General features: G+C 46.2%; 1 protein-coding gene across 1 annotated transcript; it reads left to right on the top strand.

Annotated features, from left to right (window-relative positions):
• The first annotated feature begins 5,321 nt into the window (after positions 1-5,321).
• Sypl2 (synaptophysin-like 2) lies at positions 5,322-20,059 on the top strand. Its single transcript, NM_001108563.1, is given in 6 exon segments — positions 5,322-5,557; positions 5,724-5,798; positions 12,746-12,870; positions 14,069-14,270; positions 15,070-15,261; positions 17,487-20,059. Coding segments are annotated over 6 exon segments (795 nt in total). The 5' UTR covers positions 5,322-5,503; the 3' UTR covers positions 17,634-20,059.
• Positions 20,060-21,241: the final 1,182 nt, after the last annotated feature.

Genomic DNA, 21,241 nt, shown 5'->3' with positions numbered 1-21,241 from the left:
CTTCCTAGATAAGCGCTCTACCACTGAGCGAAATCCCCAGCCCCATAAGCCTTCTTTTCTTTATTGTGAGACTTGTTAACTCGTTAGGTGTGTAGTCCAAGCTGACCTCAAATTCATGATTTTTTCGCTTTAACCTCCTCCCAAGGTGTTTATCACTGTGATCAGTCCAAGGGTCCTTATGTTTCCTGGTTACCTAAATTGAAAGAGAGGGAGAGAGAGAGAGAGAGAGAGAGAGAGAGAGAGAGAGAGAGAGAGAGAGAGAGAGAGACTAACAGGCAGAGTTTGACAAGGGATTATTAATCTCTTTTTGTAATTACATGCACCTCTATTCCTAACAGGCGGGCATGAACTGTCTGCTGGAATATCTGCTATGGAGTAACTCCATAGGTTTAATGAAAACACAGCCAGCTTGGCAGCATGTACCTGTACCAAGAGCTACTGGGGAGGCCTATGTGGAAAGACCACTTCAGCCCAGAGGTTGAGACCAGACTCTGAGTCAGCAAGCAAACAAAGACACCGAGAGAGTGATAGAGAGAGTGATAGCTCCTTCACTGTGTAGTTGGTTTGGCCACACTGTGTGTAATAGCTCCTCTCCATGTTGCTGGGACAAAATTTAAAACTGTTGTTCTTCACACATAGCATTAAGAGAATAAAAAGACAAACTAAAGACAGGGAGAAAATATACACAAATCTTGTGTGTGTGTGTGTGTGTGTGTGTGTGTGTGTGTGTGTGTTATACGTAAGTGATATCTATCTATCTAAACATATTTCAAAGGACTGGCATCCAAAGCATATAAAGAATTTTCATAACTCCACAGTAAGGAAGCACAACCTGATTTTTTTTTTTTTTTAGAAAGGCAAAAGCTTTGCACAAATAAATTATCCAAAGAAGATATTTAAATGGAACAATAAATAAATTAAAAGATACTAACATGATTAGGTACTAGGGAAAAGCAAATGAAAAGCCAGAACTAGATAGCTGCATGCATTTTGGAATGGTTAAAATCTCAAGTAAGGAATCCTACTGAGTTCCGAAGCTGCGGAGCAAGGGGAGGAGACTGCTAGCAATGGGAATTAATGGAGCCACTGTAGAAAGGGTTTTTAGTGGTTTAACGTAAAGTTAAACTTACATCTACATATGACCTAGAAACCCTATTTCTGTGTAGGGGTTAGATGCACTCACAAGAACATATGGATAGGGGTTGGGGGTTTAGCTCAGTGGTAGAGCGCTTGCCTAGCAAGCACAAGGCCCTGGGTTCGGTCCCCAGCTCCGAAAAAAGAAAAAAGAAAAAAAAAGACACATGGATGTCTGTAAAGGCTATACAGATAAGAACAAGGGAACTGGGAGCAGCCAAATGTGCTCTCTTCAGGTGAGTGGGTAAGCATGCCATGATGCAGATATTATGAACTACGGAATTCAGTTCAGCAACAAAAAACTGACACATTCGACAATATGAATGACTAACTAAAGCACTAGGCTGAATGAAAGGAGCCAGACACAAAAGGGTCATACTGTATAGTTCTATTTGAAATCTATTTCTTTTTTTTAAGATTTATTCATTCATTTATTATATATAAGTACACTGTAGCTGTCTTCACACACACCAGAAGAGGGCATCGGATCTCTTTACAGATGGTTGTGAGCCACCATGTGGTCGCTGGGATTTGAACTCAGGACCTCTGGAAGAGTAGTCAGTACTCTTAACCACTGAGCCATCTCTCCAGCCCTGAAATCTATTTCATTAGTTCATTTCAATAAGACTAATCTACACAATTTCAAATTCTAGGAAAATCAAATTTTTTGAAGACTTTTTTTAAAAGATTTATTTATTTATTTTATGTGAGTACACTGTCGCTCTCTTCAGACACACCAGAAGAGGGCATCAGATCCCATTACAGATGGTTGTGAGCCACTATGTGGTTGCTGGGAATTGAACTCAGGACCTCTGGAAGAGCAGTCAGTGCTCTTAACCACTGAGCCATCTCTCCAGCCCAACTGAAGACTTTTTAATGAATATATTTTACAAATTCACTGGAGAATTAAGCAATGCTGCCTGCATTGGATGCAATTCTGGGCCACAGGTCTGCACATTCCTTTGCAACTGGAGCAGTGATAGCAGAACCTTTCTACTGTATGACTTTTGTTGTTGAATTATCACTGCTTCAGTGGGGCATCTTTCTTAGCTCTGGTTTTATTCCCTCCCCCCCCAACCCCTTTAAGGTTTATTTATTTCACGTATGAGTGCTCTGTCTGCACATAACCCAAGTGCCAGAAGAGGGCATCAGATCCCATGACAGATAGTTGTGAGCCACCTTGTGGTTGGTGGGATTTGAACTAAAGACCTCTGGAAGAACAGTCAGTGCTCCTAACCTCTGAGCCATCTCCCTAGCGTACTAGATTACTTTTCAGTAGATTGCAATGTTTGTCAAATTGCTGCTAGATATTACTATGAATGAGCCATTAAAGGACAATAAATCATTATCTTGAAGGTAATGAGGCCCGGCCAGGCTTCGTATTTGAATTTTGTGGGCCAGACAAATGGTTCAGCAGGGAAAGGCACTTTGCTACCAAACCTGATGGCTGAGTTTGATTCCTAGGACCCCCATGGTGGAAGGGGGAAGTCCCTGCAAGTTGTCCTCTGATAGCCATACAGTCGATCTGTCACAAACACACCCATGCATGGATGCACATAAAAAAACCTTTTAGAAATAACTTTACAACAAGATAATAATTTAGAGGGGGAAAAAAGTCTTTCAATGACTTTAGGCTCCATAAACTTAAATTTGCCTGTAGGCAACTGGAATTTAATGAAATAGGATAGAAAAATATGAGTTTTGCAAAATCTTTGTTTCAGGTTACTTTTTCAAAAAATTATTTATTTATTATATGTAAGTACCCCGTTGCTCTCTTCAGACACACCAGAAGAGGGCATCGGTTCCCATTACAGATGGTTGTGAGTCACCATGTGGTTGCTGGGATTTGAACTCAGGACCTCTGGAAGAGCAGTTGGTGCCCTTAACCACTGAGTCATCTCTCCAGCCCTCAGGTTACCTTTAAAACTGTGTTCATTTCTGGTCTGTGTGTCTTTTGTGAGAGTCTGATCTCTTTCCTTCAGCTGTGGATTCCAGGGATTGAACTCAGATCATCATGTTTGACTGGCAGGTGCTTTCACCCCCTCAAGCCATTTTGTCAGTCCTGGTTCCGTTTATACAACCAAGGTATGTGTTTGGACATATGTACACATGCACACTTGAGTGGGCACACACACACACATTGTTGAAAACTCAGTGCAGTGTAAAAAACATGTACAAGAAGGTAGGCACACATGGAATAACAGTGCGTTTAAAGAGTGGACTTTCTGAAACGAACTCACACACTGGCGAATATGTGAGTAGGGAAATACTCTGCTCATGTCTGTGGTTGAATTCTCTACAACTAAAATGAAAAAACAAAACCAAAAACAACCTCCTCCCTCCAAAAACTAAAGCTATATGTATCGGGACAGATGATAGTCACAAAACAAAAGCAAGTCAAAGCACCGTGATATTAATGGAATAAAGTTTCGAACAGTTTGAAAATATGATGGTGTGCTATCTCTGTGCTGCTCCTAGACATAGTGTGATTGGGGGTTGGGGGGCTGATACACAGGACAGAAGAACGATGGACTTGAGGCAAACAAGGCTGGTCACTGGATGTTGGTAATATGCATTATTTATCCTTATTGTTCTTATTATTACTGTTATTTGGTTTCAAGATAGGGTTTCTCTGTGTCAGTCTGTCCTGACCATCCTGAAACTCACTGTGTAGACCAGGCTGGCCTCGAACTCAGAGTCTGCCTGTCTCTGCCTCCCATGTGCTGGAACTAAAGGTGTATCCACCACTGCCTAGCAGGAATATATATTATTTCATATCTGGGTGGTTTGGGCATTTACACCTCAGCACAGAAATGACTGTAGAACAGGAATCTAAGACAACAGAATAACTTTTTGAATCTAAGAATAACAGAACAACAGAATAAGTATTGAGCCTTACTGTATGAATGTTTGCCTGCTGTACATAGGTATATCTGGTGTGCGAGCCTGGTGCCCAGAGGCCAGATGGAGCCATGGCTAGCCTAGAACTGGAATTGCAGATGATTCTGAGTTGCCATATGAGTTCCAGGAACCAAACCCTGGCTCTCTGAGAAAGCAATGTTCCTGACTGCTGAACCATTTCTCCTGTTCCCATGATTTATTCACGGCATATCTGTGGACTCTTTTAGCCCAAATCTGCATGTAACTCCACGGCAGAGGTTTCCTTCAGTCCCAGCCTTAGCTGGTTGCCCCACCCACTCATGGCCAGGTTTGGGAAGACATCTATTCAATGACTGAATTGTATAAATAACAGCAGAACGTTTAATCAAAAAGCATTGGTTTTGAAATGCTGGAAGGATCGTGGTAAATCATCAAAGAATGACTTTGATGGATGAGAGTTAAGAGCAAAGGAGGGAGGCTGGTCCCCTCCTGGGTCTGTCTGCCCATTGGTTTATTCGGTTTCTTTGGTTAAATGAAGTCATCTTTTACTACTTCGGGAACACTCTTTGTAAACCTAATGTGTAATACAACTGCTCACTTCCGGCTCCCACGTAACACTTTTCGTAAATGAGGCCCATTCAAAGGCAATGAAAAGGCAACTTTGCCTAGTTTTCAATACAAACTCTAATCTCCGCTTTCTCGGTTCCTGGGAGACTTCATTCTCATTGAAATAGTGTTCGCGATTAAAAGGAGATCGAATTCTTACTTTTTAAAGTTTGATAACTTTAAAATTCATTAACATCCAAATGCCGTTTGTTGTTAAAAAGTAAAACCCGTTCAGATGCTGAGTAAAAGGCTATATAGTTCAGTTCTTTGTCTGTTCTGACTGGTGGAGCACCGTTATTACAGCAGCAGAAGCACTAAGGGTGCCTTAGGAAAATTGTGTGCTCTAGTCATTACGGTATGTAAAAGAAGAAAAACCCTTCCCCAGAACCTAGGAAAACCGGGAAAGCTGCACTAGAGCCCACGCATCCCGTGTAGGTTCCTGGGACCTTGGCCGTGGTGTTGGAGCCCTGAGCTATTTCAGTGGGGACTCATCCTGGAAGCTTCTGGGAAAAACCCGGAGCCTTCTGGCAGCCCGACGGCTAGCAGGCTCCATGGGTCCCTTTAAGGCGCTCTACCCGCGGAAAAAGGAGAGAGCAAGGGGCGGGAGCAGGTTCGCGATCGCACGCCACGTGACTCGACTGCCAAGTCTGCCAGCGAGTTTGACAGGAGTTTGAATCGGACTCGGGGGTTTTCTGCAGCCGGCGGGGCAGCGCGGCGGACAGAGCCTCCGAGAGCGCGAGCAGCAGCGCCCCCACGACCCAGCCCGCCAGCCTGGAGCCCGGCCTGCCCACGGCCGCGAGCCCGCCGCCCCCAGCGCCCCCGCGCGCCCCGCAGCCTCCCGGCCAGGGAGTCGAACCCCCGCACTGCGCCCCGACGCGCCAGCATGTCCTCGACGGAGAGCCCCGGCCGCACCTCGGACAAGTCTCCGCGCCAGCAGGTACGCCTGGAGTGCCTAACCCGTGGAATCTCGCTAGCCCCTGTCCACCTAATTGTCCCGCGTGTGTCCGATTCCGCCTTCCCCGCCCCCCAACGTGAGTAGAGGGGCACCCATGTTTTCCCTCCGGGCCCTCCGCCTTGACCGTCAGCTGGCTTTGTCTCTGCAGGTGGACCGCCTGCTCCTGGGGCTGCGCTGGCAGCGCCTGGAGGAGCCGCTGGGCTTCATCAAAGTTCTCCAGTGGGTGAGTCGGCCCTAACCCCGGGCTATTTCGGGAGCCTGGATTGTGACGCGGACCAGAAGCAATGTGGCCCCGGAGGAGGCTAGGGAGATGCAGCAGGCCCAGCCACCGCGGAAGGGTGGGGGATAGCGACAGGTGGGCGGGGGAGGGGAGGACCAGGGCTGCTGCTCCAGCGCTCGGTGGAAGGAGGGAGAGGAGCCAGGCATGCGGAGTCCCGGATTCGGACCTTCTATGTGCAAGGCGCCTTTGCCCAGGGCGCTCACATTTCACTCGGACGAGAGGACCTGGGTGTAACCTTTCCAGAACTCTGATCCTGCACATACCACTCTTCAGTGGCGGGAGGGGAGAGGAGGACAAGGAGGGTAAGGTCCACTTTGCAGTGAGAACAAAGCTACTACGAAGGGCACCAGAGAAGGAAGAGGGTTACAGAAACCATCCTGCCCGGAACCCTCTAGGACCTGGATAATCCTGGGGGTGGACTCAGGGGACAGACTTCCAGCTGAAGTCAGTGGAGTCATTTGGGAGACTGTAACCAAGTAAAGAAGTGGATGAATGAATGAATGAACAGTTTCCCAACCCAATGATTAAATAAAAAACAATTAAGACAGAAGAAAAATGTGGCAGCTAGCATAAAGAACACAAAACTGGGAAGGTGAAAGGGTAGGTTGCAAGCCTAGATTTACCTTTCTCAGCTCTGTGACCTTGGGCAAGCCACTTCTCTTGACACTGGTTTCCAGCATTAGTCAAACATGGATCAAACCTGTCAGCATACTAGAGTATAGCTCAACATTGAATTTACCCTGTGACCTGCCCAGGTCCTCAGTTTCCCCTTCTTTAGTCTAGTGGGAACACTGTATGGTTTCACTGGTACTTGGAGACATTGGTAAGCCCTCTTTCTTAGACCAGCACCCAAGTTCTCCATAAATTAGGAACATAGACAGATACAGTTAGTTTTTCAAATCATAAAAACTTGGGGAACATTTTGTGTATTCTTGCAGAAAAGGTTTTGTTAGACCAGCCATATACCAAACTCTGTACGAAGTTATTAATGTGCCCTCAGCACTGGATTCCGCTAGGGACCAATTTACCATGAATACCCAAGAGGACTTTGAATTCACAGGAGATAGGACTTAGCACGATGTCACCAAATCCTAAGTAATTGTGGTTTGGATGGAAATCATCAGATCTGGAGTGCATTTGGGATTGTCTCTTGGTATCTGAGACCCTCATGGGCTGCGGGCCAGCCTGCAAGTCCCAAGAGTAAATAAACTCTGGGACTTTCCATGTCCTCTGCTGCCTCAAGAGTGGGGCCAGTGTTGATTGAACTCTTTCACTTCTTGACCTTCCTTGTTCTGACTTGAGTACCAGAGGGGACCGAATAGGAAAGGTAAGGTTTCAAAGTAACTGGCACTTTGAAGTAAGGAGGCACTGTGAGCAGTCCTGAGGAACAAGTGCTCTGTAAGACAGAGGAGTAGATCTAATGGAAAGTGACAAATTGTCAAGGGATGGGAAACAATAGGAAAGACCATGACTTTATCTTCCCTGGGAAGATTCTAGAAAGATTCCTTCCTTAATCCTGCCCGTTCTCACCACTACTTCCTACAAAATTCCTGCACACAGACTCCTAGCTCAATGGTTCAGTCTTCTTCCAAAGATACCCTAAGAATTAAGACCTTTCTGACTTCTGTGGTCTCCAACTTTAGGGAAGGAGTTGTGCAAAACAGGAACTATCTTGCTCTTATACTGCTAAATCAGGTCTTTGGAGGATAGACTTGGAAGTGGTCTTTATTCACACAGTGGCTCTCCACCTGTGGGTTGAGACCCCTTTGGAGTTAAATGAGCCTTTCACAGGGTTCACCTAAGACCATCAGGAAACACAGATATTAAATCATAATTCATAACAGTAATAAAATTACAGTTATGAAGTAGCAACAAAAACAGTTTTATGGTTGGGGAGTCACCACAACATGAGGAACTGTATTAAGGGGTCACAGCGTTAGGCGGGTTGAGAACCACTGCTTCACAAAGTAGCATCACGAGGAGCCTTGGTTTGCTTTTAGTGCTATCTCGGGTAGCCTAAACACAGGGTGTGAGTTTGACTTGCTTGAGTCTTTGCAGATGAACAGAAAAGCACATAGGAGCCAGCATGAAAAGCAGTCCTCACCACAGGAAGAACAGAAAGCATAGAGCTTGTAGTTACTCTAACGGTAACTGAAAACTTATATCATTACCGTCCAAAGGCAAGGGTTAAACTGGAACCCCTGTGAGAAGAAAGTGCTGTAGTCAGAACTTCCCAGCCATCGGGAGGCAAAGGCAGGCGGATCTCAGCCTGGTTTACCAAATCAGCCAAACTAATCAAAAGATTCCAAAATGAATCTAACCTAAGTTCCTATTCAAGAATTTTACATTGTCTATATCAGGCCAGCCAGATAGCTCACTCACTCACTCACTCTACCTGTCCGTCCATCCATCCATCCATCTATTATAATTTTCTTTTAAGACAGGGTCTTTCTATGTAGCCCTGGTTGTCCTGGAATTCACAGGGCTAGGCTGTCATCCAGCTCATAGAGATTTGCTTGCCATATATGGAGGTCAAAGAAGTTGGTTTTTTCTTTTTCACTCTTACTTAGATTTTGGAGGTGGAACTCCAATTCATCAGAGATACATGGCAAGTGTCTTTACCCACTGAGCCATCCCATTGGTCCCAAAAGCTAGCATTAATAGAAACGAAGTCTAAGATTAGATGGACTTTTACTTAAATTCAATCTCTGCTTTTCATCCCTCAAAGCTCGGGTAAGGGTTGAAATCTTTATGGGCTTCATTTTCCTCATCTGATGCTATGCTATGTCCTGTAGGTTTACTGGAAGGATTATGGATAGTAATGTCTACAGAACATAGACCATTCCTGAAGGTCACAGTGAGAAGATTTCATAAATGTGTGCTCCCTTCTTTCCTATTCCCAAACCTTCTCTAATATTTTTCCTTATGTAGACTGTCCCGCAAGACTTGCCTTTTGGTGAGGTTACTCTAATGTCACCAACAACCCTTCAGTTTGAATGCAAGGTGCAAAAGAATCCAGGTGACTCAGTTATATGGGATTCCAATTTCTTACAAATAATAGATTATATTAACTTTATCCAAGTAAGCCCTCCTGATGTTGGCTGATGACCGTTGTGGGAGGGCATTCGGAGAGCTATAATACAAGGGAGTTATTTCATTGGTGGGATTCGTTTTGATTTGTTTGACACATTTTTTTCCTGCTGGAGAGTTTGAATGGATGCTGTCAGAGTTCACAGCACCAATAGATAGTAAGGCAGGACTGGGGGAAAGATCCTGTGTTCTTGTGCCTCGAACTCCCTGGTGATTAGTGTCCTTTGGGTTGACACCAGTGTATACGGTAAGCCAGTTGTCAGCAAAGTGGAGCCCCAACCTTAAACTGGGAAGGCTATTCAAAGAGATGCAAAGGCAGGAGGCAGAAAAGGCAGAGGTGGGCAGAGTATGATCATTCCCAGCATCTGCACTCTGGAAATGCCCTTGCTCTTGATATTTGTATGCAGCGTTTGTTCTTTATGGCCAATGGGATAGCTCATAGCCTTGTGCCTGTGAGAGGGATTTCGAGTTCTTTTCTTCTTGTTCCTGCAGATTAGTCCCCTATGTGTTTATGGCAGAAGCAAATCTGGTACAGAAAAGGAGAGGGTTTGAAGCCATGAATGGGCTGGACAGGTATCTCTGCTCCTGCACCTGGGGCAGAACACCTGCCTCTCCCCTTGTGGCATGCACTGTACAGAAGAGACCTTCTCTTCAGTCTTAGGGGGACCACAGGGTCTTACTCAACCTCCGTATCAATAGCATCAGGGTACAAGGTAGATGCTTAGTTTCGAATGAATGAATGAATGAATGAATGAATGAATGAAGCTCAGAACAGAAACTCAGAAGATGTAAACTTGAAGTCCAGCTCTCACACTAGCTAAATATGACTTGGAGAACGTTACATAGTCAGAAGAAAGAGGGCTTCTTCTGTTTCCAGAAGTGGAATGAGACTTAGAATTTTAATAGGTGATGGAAAAGTTCTGCAGTCTGTGCTGGCCAGTAGAGCAGTGGTTTGCTCTGTGTGACTATCCAGTGCTTGCTATGTGGCTGGTATGACGGAGCAGCTAAATCTTAGCTTATGTCTCATTTTATTTGAAGTAACATAAATAACCATAGGTGGTTGGACAGTATATACATACATGTTGATCAGTATAGTTCTAAGGCATAAACTCCAAGAGGACAGCCCCTCCCCCGTCTCATACACATGCACATGCACATGTGTGTCCACGCACACGCACAATCCCCACACACACACCCACACACATCCCCCACCAAACACTGTCCCTCATGTTAAAGTGCCTGCTACAGGTACATACTTGAGAAATGCCACCTTTTGGCAGATGTTCCACAGTGTCCCGGGAAGAAGAGGTTCCATACTGCCCTGAGTTAGGAATCTTTTCCTGTTCCTTTATACTCACCAACCAATAGCCAGTGAATAAAAACACACCAGCCCAACTGTCCCTTCCGAGAGTGGGACACCCTCACTGTGTCCTGTTCTAGGTCCCAGAAGCCAAAGGGGACAAAGACTTCTAGGGGCAATCAGAGACCCACAGAGCAAATGAAGAAGAGACAGTCTCTGCGAGGAAGAGATAGTGAAGGGTCACTGCTCTGCCTCAAAGGCCAGCTTTGAGTATGTTAATGGTGATGATACAGAGGCTTCTAGTGACTTCTCTCTGGCTCTTTCAGGAAGGTGAACCAACTGTCCTCTACTGCAGCTTTCAAAGCTTAGTTCAGAGGTGGAGGCTGTGTAGCCATTGCAGGCAAGTTAGATTGTCTCCTTTCCTTGGTGCCTTTACCTATATAGATAATTATCATTTGTTTGGAACAAGTCTACTGAAAACAGGGGCACACATGACCTTTAGAGAGCAGTCAATGGCTCTAGCACGGACTTCTGCTGGGCCAGGCCATGCTAGGCAGGGCAGTAGCACTGGATACCACCCAGGGGCAGAGCACAGCTGTTGCTAAACCCAGCCAAGAGCATGCTCTGCCGATAGCACTAACTTCAGAGGGTAGAAGAATTCCAGAGCTGGAAGCAGCCTCCAAGTTATCCCCAAGTCCTTCATTTTAAAAATAAAGAAACTGGGACTCAGAGAGCCAAAGCCACCTAGCAAATAAGTTACAGGGCCAAGTCTAGGACCCAGGTTTCTTGATTCCTAATCTAGAGCTCTTTTTACTCCAATCTGCAGTAGGAAAATAATGTACAATGCTGCTCTTGACTGGATGTAAGTCTGGAGTAGAGATTACTGTCTTCTCACTTAATGTCCAAAACACTGACTGAGTCACAGAGAAACAGATAGAAACAAACCATTAACAGAGCATATTCACCATTTTGTAAGAATACTTGTATCATGCTAATGGTAAGTGCTTAGAAAACGGGCTGCGGGGCTGGAGAGGTGGCTCTGCAGAGAAAAGCGCTGACTGCTTTTCAAAGGCCCTGAGTTCAAATCCCAGCAACCACATGGTGGCTCACAGCCGTTCATCTGTAATGGGATCCGATGCCCTCTTCTGGTGTGTCTGAAGACAGCTACAGTGTACTCACATACATGAAATAAATAATTCGAAGAAGACAAAGATGAAGGAGGAGGAGGAGGAGGAGAAGGAGGAGAAGAAGGAGAAGGAGGAAGAAGGAAGCGGTCTGGATGGACATCATGGTAGGGCAGGAGAATGCAGCTTTTACTTTCTGTGCTAATTAATGTGTGGTCTCCAGGAAAGAAACGTAAGAATCATAGGTTGGGGACTTTTCAGATCACTCACGCCAGAAGTTGTGATGAAAGATGGACAGGAAAGCAATCTAAGTGGTCTGACACGCCCCTGCTTCCTACCACTGGGAAGTGACAGCAGCAACAGGTTATGAAGAGGAGCAGGCAGCAATGGGAAAGGCAAGTGGAGGGGACTTGTCTCTGGGTTTGAGCCAGGCCTGTGGACATTCACCCAGTCAGCACTGTTGCTAGAAGGGAAGAAAAGTCAGGCTGGCAGCACCATGAGATGGCTTGGTAGAAGCTTCCCTGGCTCCATACCTCCGTTGCGTTAGGAAAATATTCCAAGTTAGCAATAAGGTAAGGGCAAGAGTCTATGACTGTTCGAGGAGGAATGAAAATGAAATTAAATGAACAATGTTCCAAGCACGGCTGATCTGACTTGATGAAAGGGAAATCTGTTGGTCAGATGTGGTGGCACATGTGTTTAATGCCAGCACTCGGGAGTCAGAGGCAGGCAAATCTCTGAGTTCGAGGCCAGACTAGACTACCCAGAGAAACCCTGTCTTGAAGAAAAAGTGAGTGTGTGTGTGTTTCTGATCTCTTGTTTGGAGAAAAAGAATAAATCTAGCTTTGAAACAGACGTTTCCAAAGCCAGAATTATAGCCATTATCTTAAGCGGTCATTTGTGGGCTGGAGAGGTGGCTCGGCGATTAAGAACACTGACTATTCTTCCAGAAGTCCTAAATTCAATTCCCAGCAACTACCTGGTGGCTCACAACCATCTGCAATGGGATCTGATGCCCTCTTCTGGTGTGTCTGAAGACCACACAGCAACAGTGTACTTACATAAATAAAATAAATAAATCTTAAAAAAAAAGAGAGAGAGGTCATTTGTGCCCAATAGAGAGATCTGGAAACTCTTTTTCCCCCCTCTGAGGAAGCACTCAGAGTCTACCTTCTTCACTTGGCTACTTTGTCCAACGCTTTGTTCAGAGAACACAGGTCTGCAGTTGAGAGAAGAACTGCAGCGAGGGTCCCTACCGGGAGGAACTCAATAAAAGGAATTGTTACTCTGTGTCCACTGAGCACCTGCACCCCGTGGTAAAAGGGTGATTCTTTGAGAGACCTTCAGATTCTCAAAGGGGCTTCACTTTCTCTCAGCTCTTTGCTATTTTCGCCTTCGGGTCCTGCGGCTCTTACAGCGGGGAGACGGGAGCCTTGGTTCGCTGCAACAACGACCCCAAGGACGTGAGCTCCATCATTGTTTTGTTCGGCTATCCCTTCAGGTGAGTAAGGATTGGTTCGAACCCAGTGCCCTTCTTTCACTACGTTAGCAGGGCTTTCTCCCTCCTCTGCTCCTATCAACTTCTCATTTGTTTCTGCTCAGAGGACATACAATCTAAAGACCATTTATTGTGTGCTGTTCTAGATAGAAATAGAACAAGACCTGGATCATTCTGTCCTTTAGCCATTTTCAGACACTCTGACCAGAGTGACACATGGATATATCATTGTTATAGTGGTCCAGTCCAAACTCAAACAATGGCAGCTCACCACAGCTTAAACAGGGCAGGGGTTGGGGAATGGGGGGGGGGGTGGAGGGGTGATGAGGAATCCAGCCATTGGGGTCTGGGCCAGTTGGGCAGCTCTCTCTGACTCTCTGCATATTCCTCTGTGCCTTGAAGGAAGGAAGCTTATTAGAGTTTAGTTATTAAACAAGAGATGTGGGATGCTCAAGGATGTCACCCAAACGCAAGGAGGTACACCTTGGCCAGGAAAAGAAGAGGGAGGTTCTTTCTGACCAGGAAGTAGAAGAGAATACTAATCCCTGAATGTTTGGAAGTCTAGTGGGGGAGGAGAAATGACTGTTCAGGAAAGGATGGAGACAGAACACGTCTTTTCAGAGTGTCCGAAACCGCTTCACTGTCTAACTTGGATTAATTATCTCTTTACACAACAAGCTACAGTTTTTTCACTTTATGTTGTCCAATGTGGCCAAATCAGGGAGGCCTAAATCAAGTCTACGAATGGGTAACTTAAACCTTAATTTGGCCGCTGCTTAATATGGGTCTGTGTGTTCACTGAATCTGATTGTCTAGTGGCTTAGGGACCAGAAATAGTTGGATGGCATATATGTTATGACTTAAAGGTCCGTGGAGATACTTAGAGACTCTAGCTAGACAGATGGGTATGGAGTAGGTGCAAAGAGGGACATGGGGTTTGCATGGAATCTTGGACTAGGACTGTAGCTCAGCTGTTAAAGCACTTACCCAGCATGTGTGAGACCACAAGTTCAATCCCCAGTAGTCCCAGAAAAAAAATGAGCAGAATCTTGAGGTATCGCTTCTCTTGACTGCAAGATTTCCTCAGGAGTTCCTACCTACATGACTCCTTCCCCAGGGTGAGGCCCAGCACAGGAACCCTTCTTGGGCAGAGTGGGAGAGGCTAGCCCTAGCTCAGCATGACTTCCCTTACCACCTCTAGGTTGTACCAGGTCCAGTATGAGATGCCTCTCTGTGATGAGGAATCCACATCCAAAACCATGAACCTCATGGGAGACTTCTCTGCCCCCGCCGAGTTCTTTGTGACCCTTGGCATCTTTTCCTTCTTCTATACAATGGCTGCCCTGGTCATCTACCTGCGCTTCCACAAAGTCTACACGGAGAACAAACGCTTCCCATTGGTGGTGAGTGAGCATGGCCCAGAGGGACGGGACCAATAAATGGAAGAGACATTTGTTAGAAAGCTGGAGTCAGAGATGGAGGGAAGGTCAAAAGTAACGGCTCCTCTGAGTCCTTGATTCCTACATGTGGAATAGAACAACCTCTCAGTGGTTTGTTTGCAGTCAGAGAAAGCAAGACAGTGTCTTTATATTAGGTCAGACTCTAGAGCTGACCTAATGGGTTCAAATCCCAGCACTTGCTCTCAGTAGCTGTGTGACATTAGACAAGTTGCTCAGCCTCTCTGTGCTTTAAATGAAGTAATGATTGTGTCAGTGTTGTAGGAGGATAGAATGTGTATGCATGTGCAGCACCTGACATGTAGTTACTCTCCGAGAGAGCCATATAGTATTGGTATTGTTTCATTTACTTCCTCTGTATTCCAGGCATTCAAGATGGGACGTGTGCTTTAGAGATCTCAATTCTCTTCTGAATGTGTCCTTTTCATTACTTACAGTCTGAGCAATTATGATTGAAGGGGAGTTGAGAGGAAAGAGTGGGGAGTTTAGGAAACTTGGGTCGCAAGGAGGGAGGGTTCCAAGCAGATAGATGCCATGACAGCTCGTTGCCTGACCTTAATCCTACTGGAAGGAACAAGGTCGTCTGGGTGGCAGCATTCCTTTGGTAGCACTGAACAGAGTCCTCAGGTAGGATGGGAAGAGACATCTTACTTGGGACCTCAGGATTCTTGTGTGATTGGAGGAAGGAAAAGTAATTGATGCTCACCGGGCTCTTCTGAATGTCTTCTTCCCTCTGTCCCCTTAGGATTTCTGTGTGACCGTCTCTTTCACCTTCTTTTGGCTGGTTGCTGCCGCTGCCTGGGGCAAGGGCTTGACTGATGTCAAAGGGGCCACACGGCCATCCAGCCTGACTGCAGCCATGTCTGTGTGCCATGGAGAGGAGGCAGTGTGCAGTGCTGGGGCCACGCCCTCTATGGGGCTGGCTAACATCTCTGTGGTGAGACTTGTGATCATTGGAGGGGTCTGGGAATGGTACACTAGCCCAGCTGCCCAGCTAGCTAACCAGTGCTGAGAGGAATAGGGAAGGTGTCCCCAGAGACGAGATGCTCTGCACCTACACTAGTAACCCCTGCATCTGACGGTGACCTGAGAGGATATGGATGAGACGGATCTGAGTCACTCCTTCACCGTCCTTCCACGCTTAGCTGCCCCGGTGGTTGCCCTCTCTTGTTTGTCCGACCGTGTGTTCCATGGGAGCATGTACAGAAGGGGTTTATGGCTGTGAGTGGACTAGGATGAGGGAGACGCCGTCCCTCGCCGTTTAGCCTTCTCTACTGAAATGGTTTTGGCAGGCAGTGGTGGGCTCGGCTGGGAGGCAATCCAAGTCTTAGCCATTCCGTTGTAGTTTTGAGCTACACCTCTGTAAGCTAATAAACACCCATAGCATTACACTTCCCAAATGTCCCATCATCTCACTCATCTCAGAACTCCTCAGAAAATGTCCCAGACCTTCCCATGGCCCACAGTTGAAATGCCTAATGGCTAGTGCACCAAGGAGCCTTATAAACCCTGCACATGGTTTTTTTCTTCCGTGTGTGTGTGTGTGTGTGTGTGTGTGTGTGTGTGTGTGTGTGTGTGTGGTAGTTGTCTTCAAACACACCAGAAGAGGGCATCAGACTTCATTACAGGTGGTTCACCATGTGGTTGCTGGGAATTGAACTCAGGACCTCTGGAAGAGCAGTCAGTGCTCTTAACAGCTGAGGCATCTCTCCAGCCCCTCCAATTTTTAATTATAAAAATTTTCATGGGATAGTGGGTTTCTGGAGGGAAACTGGGAAGGTAATAACATTTAAAATGTAAATTAAAAATCCAATAAAAGAAAAATGAAAAAATTCATATATATATCATCCAGAAAAGTTGAAAAGAATTTACAGGGAAGGCCTACATAGTCACTTTCCATCTGCTTTATATGCGTTTATCTGTCTTTCATTATCTATACTTTTATCTATTTTTTAATCTATTTTTATTTGATTTTTGAGAGACAGTCTGTGTATATTACCCAAGCTGCCTTTGAACTCACAGTTCTTTTGCCTCAGCCCTCTGTGTACTGGGTTTACTGATTTGCACCACTACGCTCAGCTTTTCATTTTATTTGTGTTGTGAGACCCAGACTGGCCTCAAGTTCAGTCTTCCTTCCTTAATTTCCTAAGTGCTACGATTACACAGGTACAACTCACCAAACCTAGTTTATTGATCCCATTATTGTCATTGTTGTTATTTTGAGACAAAATCTTACTATACAGCCCTGGCTAGCTTGGAACTCACTATACAGAACAGGCTGGCTTCCAGTTCGTGGGGATCTGCCTACCTCTGTCTCATAAGTACTAGAGTTAAAGGTGTAAACCAACATGGCTAGTTCAGTCCACTTTTAAACGCTTTAAAAAGTGGACTGCAGGCGGTTGGGGATTTGGCTCAGTGGTAGAGCACTTGCCTAGGAAGCGCAAGGCCCTGGGTTCAGTCCCCAGCTCCGAAAAAAAGAAAAAAGAAAAAAAAGTGAACTGCAAGCATCAGTATCTTTCTCCCTGACTATTAATATTTATTATCGTTGTTTTGTGTTTTGAGACAAGGTCTCTCTACATAGCCCTGGCTGTCCTGGAACTCTCTGTATAAACCAGGCTGGACTCACACTCACAGAGATCCACCTGCCTCTGTCTCTACTGGGATTAAAGGCATGTGCCACAACACCCTTATGTGTTTCAAAATATTTTAAATAAATATTTTAATAGAGCTGATGTGGCATACATCTGTAATACCAACAGCTTGTCCGACAGAGGCAAGAGGGTTATGGGTCCTAGAACAGGCTAGGTGCACAGAGAAAATAAAAGAATAATAACAAAAACAATAGATGTTTGAATAAAGCCTTTGCTTAGTTTTTAGCCCTAGGGGAGTACCTTGGACAGCTCCAGACACATTCATCTCAAGAAGGCAAGCAAGCTTGTGTTCCTTGATTTACTTAGCATTCCCGGGGCCAGATTTGAATAGTAACCAAGCTACACTGTGAGTGAGTACTCTGGACAGAGTTTAGACACTTTCACTAGAAGAATCTTTTAATAGCCTTGAGTCCTGTCTCTATACCAAATTCTCCGTGCTTTTCCTCCCCGCCCCACTTTTATGTAGCTCTCCCGTGACTGTTCTCACAGACTCTCCTGATTTCTTTTGTAGCTCTTTGGCTTTATCAACTTCTTCCTGTGGGCTGGAAACTGTTGGTTTGTGTTCAAAGAGACCCCATGGCACGGACAAGGCCAGGACCAGGGCCAGGGCCCCAGCCAGGAGAGTGCAGCAGAACAGGGAGCGGTGGAGAAGCAGTAAGCAGCCCTCATCTGCCTACTCCCCAACTGGACATGGACAGCACCTTCTCATCTCCTCCAGCTTCTACAGGACCTTCTTCTTCCTCCTCCTCCCTTACCCCATCACTCTGGACTTTGAGATTTGAGAGAATGGATGGGTAGGCATCAGCTGTTGGTAACCTGGGCAGACCCCCACTGGCTATCCCTCATCCTGCTGGGGCAGCCAATGGCAGGATCTCCGTGCTTCTTGTCCGCTGCCTGGAGTTGGGCATCTTGCTCGGGCAAGTCAGCTGGCAACCTTGCCCTGATTCCCGTGTGGAGGGCCCACCAGTGACTTTGTGACATCCCTCGGTAGCTGTCATCTAATCTGTATCCTATCTCTAGCCCTCCCAGAGCTCACTGTGCTCCCCAATCTCCTCTCTGGCCTCTGTCCATAGCTCTCACCACGTGTGAAGCAGGGAGACCCATTACCTTACCGAAGGTCCCTCTAGGGGTCCACGTGAGACCCGGACCCAGTGGGAGAGGATAGAGTTGCCTATTGCAGCACCAAGGAAGAAAGTCAGGAAAGTTGCTGGCAGAATACGTTTTCTGTCCCCTCAGCCCTCCCTCTCCCTCAGCTGGAACACTTTCAGTAGTGCCCTACACTCCACTTATTCATGAAACCCCTTACACCCTTCTCCTTCTCAGCCTTGGTTTTGTCTCACACTTCGGAAACAAGATGGAATGGCTTGGAACATTTCCCCTTCATTTTCCCATCCCCACCACACCTGTGGGCCCTTCTCCCTTCCCCAACCTTTTGGAGATGAGGCATTTAAGATCTTTTCAAAAGCCTGCCCAGGCCTTCCTTTCATTCCTGTGGGCTTTGGGAGGGCCTGAAGGACCACCATAAGGCTGATGTGCCCAGGAATCCCAGGACATGAATACACGGGCCCACCTGTCCCTTACTGTCTGTTCATTTTCTCAAGCCAGCTCCTTTTCTAGTTCTTTCAAACCTGTCCTTCCCATCTTAACAAAGAGGATTCTCTCTCCTCATCTCTCACCTCCACACGGTAGCCAGGCCCCATCCCTTCCCCAGTCCTGGGCAGCCCGATGCTATTGGTGCTTCTTCACTTCGGGACCCAGTTCCATATTTGTCTTTGGTGTGTCTCCTCTTCCTGATACCCCCTTCATCCCCTTTTTGTCCCCAAGGCCTTAGGGTACCAACTGGGTAAATGCCATCCGCCTCCTACCTAGATCAAAACCCCTTGATCTACCCTGGCAGGGTTGCTCAGGGAAAGTGAAGAAGGAAGAAACCAGCCATTTCCCAATATAGTGGCAACAGGCCCACCTAAATCCCAAAGATGAATGTACCTTGTGCCAACCTGTCCTTAAGACACGATCAACCCTCTCCAGCCCCCTTGCCTCTCTCAATGCTACCCACATCAAGATGTATTACTTGGGTGCCCAGGGCTCAGAATCCTTAACTCTGGGCCATTCATTTCTTCTTTGGGTTACAATTTCCCCACCCAACAGAGAAGTATGATATTTACAGACATTACAGATGCTCCCAAGCCCTTCAGTAAAAGAATTTGGAATTTTTGTTTTCTGTTTCAGATTTTAGAGAAAAGATTTGAGAAGGGGAAAATTTGATGAGGATGAGAATGTTCCTAAATCTGAAACTCTCTATCCTAAGTTGTCCTCATGGTTACTTAAGGACAAGGGGGAGAGTTTTGCCTACAACTTTAGATATACAAAGAACAAAGGGGTGACCATTTTTCTTCAAGCAAGTCCCTGTGGGGATCTGGGAGCAGCTTCTACTCGAACTGTGTTTGGATTCTGCGTCCATATTTATAATTTATTTGAACTGTGATGGATACAGTGTTCTCATTTAGGGCCTAAGGTAGCAACTGGCCCATCAACTACTTTAGAAAGGGAGCTGTCCACTCCCAGTGAGCACTCTTACTCCAGAGCTCTCTCTAGGGTTGAGAAGGCTTTTCTTCAGCAAGAGTCTGGCTATGGCCAAAAAAGCCTTAATTTAGGCTATGGCCTTTCTCTCCATGGCTGCCCTCAGAGGAAAGACCAGTTCACCTCATTACCTCCAGGGGGCTGGGCAGCCTGCGTGCCAAGGGCAGCTCTGTCCTCATAAGACTCATGTCCTCTCCAACCAGGGCTGGCACCAGTACTTTGTCTAGTCAGGCCTGGACTAGGAGAAGGTGTCTGGTTTCTCTAGCTATCGCAGGAGGCCAACAAGCGGGGAACTTGCCCTTTGCCCTGGTAGACTCTGACCATGTGGAGATGACCATCTAGGACCTTTCTTAGACATGAGTTCCCATCAACATCCTGATGGTGGGTCTCCTACTTCTGGGATTGCAGATTGAGGGCATGGGGAGAATGTTGCATGTTGTTTTGTGGTGCTTGTTATTACACGTTTGAATAAACAGTGCTGCGAACAGTTGTCAAGAAGAAGCCAAGACCACAGGACTTCTGGGGATTTTTTTTTCCCTCTCCTTTCCCTTGCTCTATGTTCTTGGACAAATTTCAGCATTTCTACCAAGATGTACTCTTCTCCTTGCAACTCTGTGCCCCGGGCAATAGTCTGCTGGGTGAGCAATTGTTCCTGGCAAGCCCCAGTCTAGTGACATCGACTCTTTTGGTGGCACCCAATTAGTCCAAAGAATCCGAGACTCATTAGCAAATTTGGATCAAACTCAAAAGGCAAAAGATAGTGGCTTCCACAATGCTGCCTCCTTTTACTCTCCTACCATCTGTGACCCAGCGGAGGAGTCGAGGGCCATATGCTCCCCTCTCCTCACCATAGGGTTCATGCTGCACAAACTTGCACCCCCATCTCCTCAGACAGTCACGTGTTACACTTATATTCCCTGGAAAAATGTACTTGGGCACAATTTTACATTCAGTCGAATCAGGTTCCTGGGCCTCTTAGGGACCACCTCTGGGTGTGTCTTAGGTTTAGAACTTCGACCCTCAAATATTATTCTTTATGTAGTTAAACTGCTCTTATATGGAAAGCAGAAAGTCACAGACCTTGACTTATTTGCTCCAAAACTTGGTTTCATTTTAGGCAAAGAGATGCAATATGGCTTGATGGGTGAGGTATTCAAAGATAAAGGATTAATATTTCATTTCCAATGAGAATGGGGATGGGGGTGAAGGCAGGTTTTGGTCTCTTTTGTGGGGAAGAAATATTATCAGCTGAGAAGAAAGGTGGGTGATTAAGGTGCTTTCTGGGCCTTAGCCCAGAAGGGGGGCTAAGGGGGGAAAAAGGGGGAAAAGGAAAAGAAAAAGAAAGAAAAGAAAAAGAAAGATAGATATGAGAAACCTCCCTATGCCAAGGCTTCAGTAGCAGCTTTTCCAGCGGCGAAAATATTCATTAGAAAAAGAAGAAATGATGGATTGAGTCAGGATCCGGCCAGGATTTTGGGAAGAGGCGGCGCGGTTTATCGATTGTAGTTCCCAGGAGGAGAGAGATGGATCAGCAGAGACACTGCAAACAGCAGCAGCCTCGGGGCCACCCTAGTTCTGGGCTGGTTCTGGTTCTGGTTCTGGTCTTCTGTCATACTGACAGGTGATCTTGGCAAGCTCAGCCAGGTCCTTCCAAACCTAGACAACAGTACTCCAAACCTCCGTTCT

Source organism: Rattus norvegicus, chromosome 2 (genome assembly GCF_021556685.1).
Source record: "Rattus norvegicus strain SHRSP/BbbUtx chromosome 2, alternate assembly SHRSP_T2T, whole genome shotgun sequence".
Classification (NCBI taxonomy): Eukaryota; Metazoa; Chordata; class Mammalia; order Rodentia; family Muridae; genus Rattus; species Rattus norvegicus.
The sequence above is the reverse complement of the archived record's forward strand: the minus strand, read 5'-3'. Positions and strand labels throughout refer to the sequence as shown.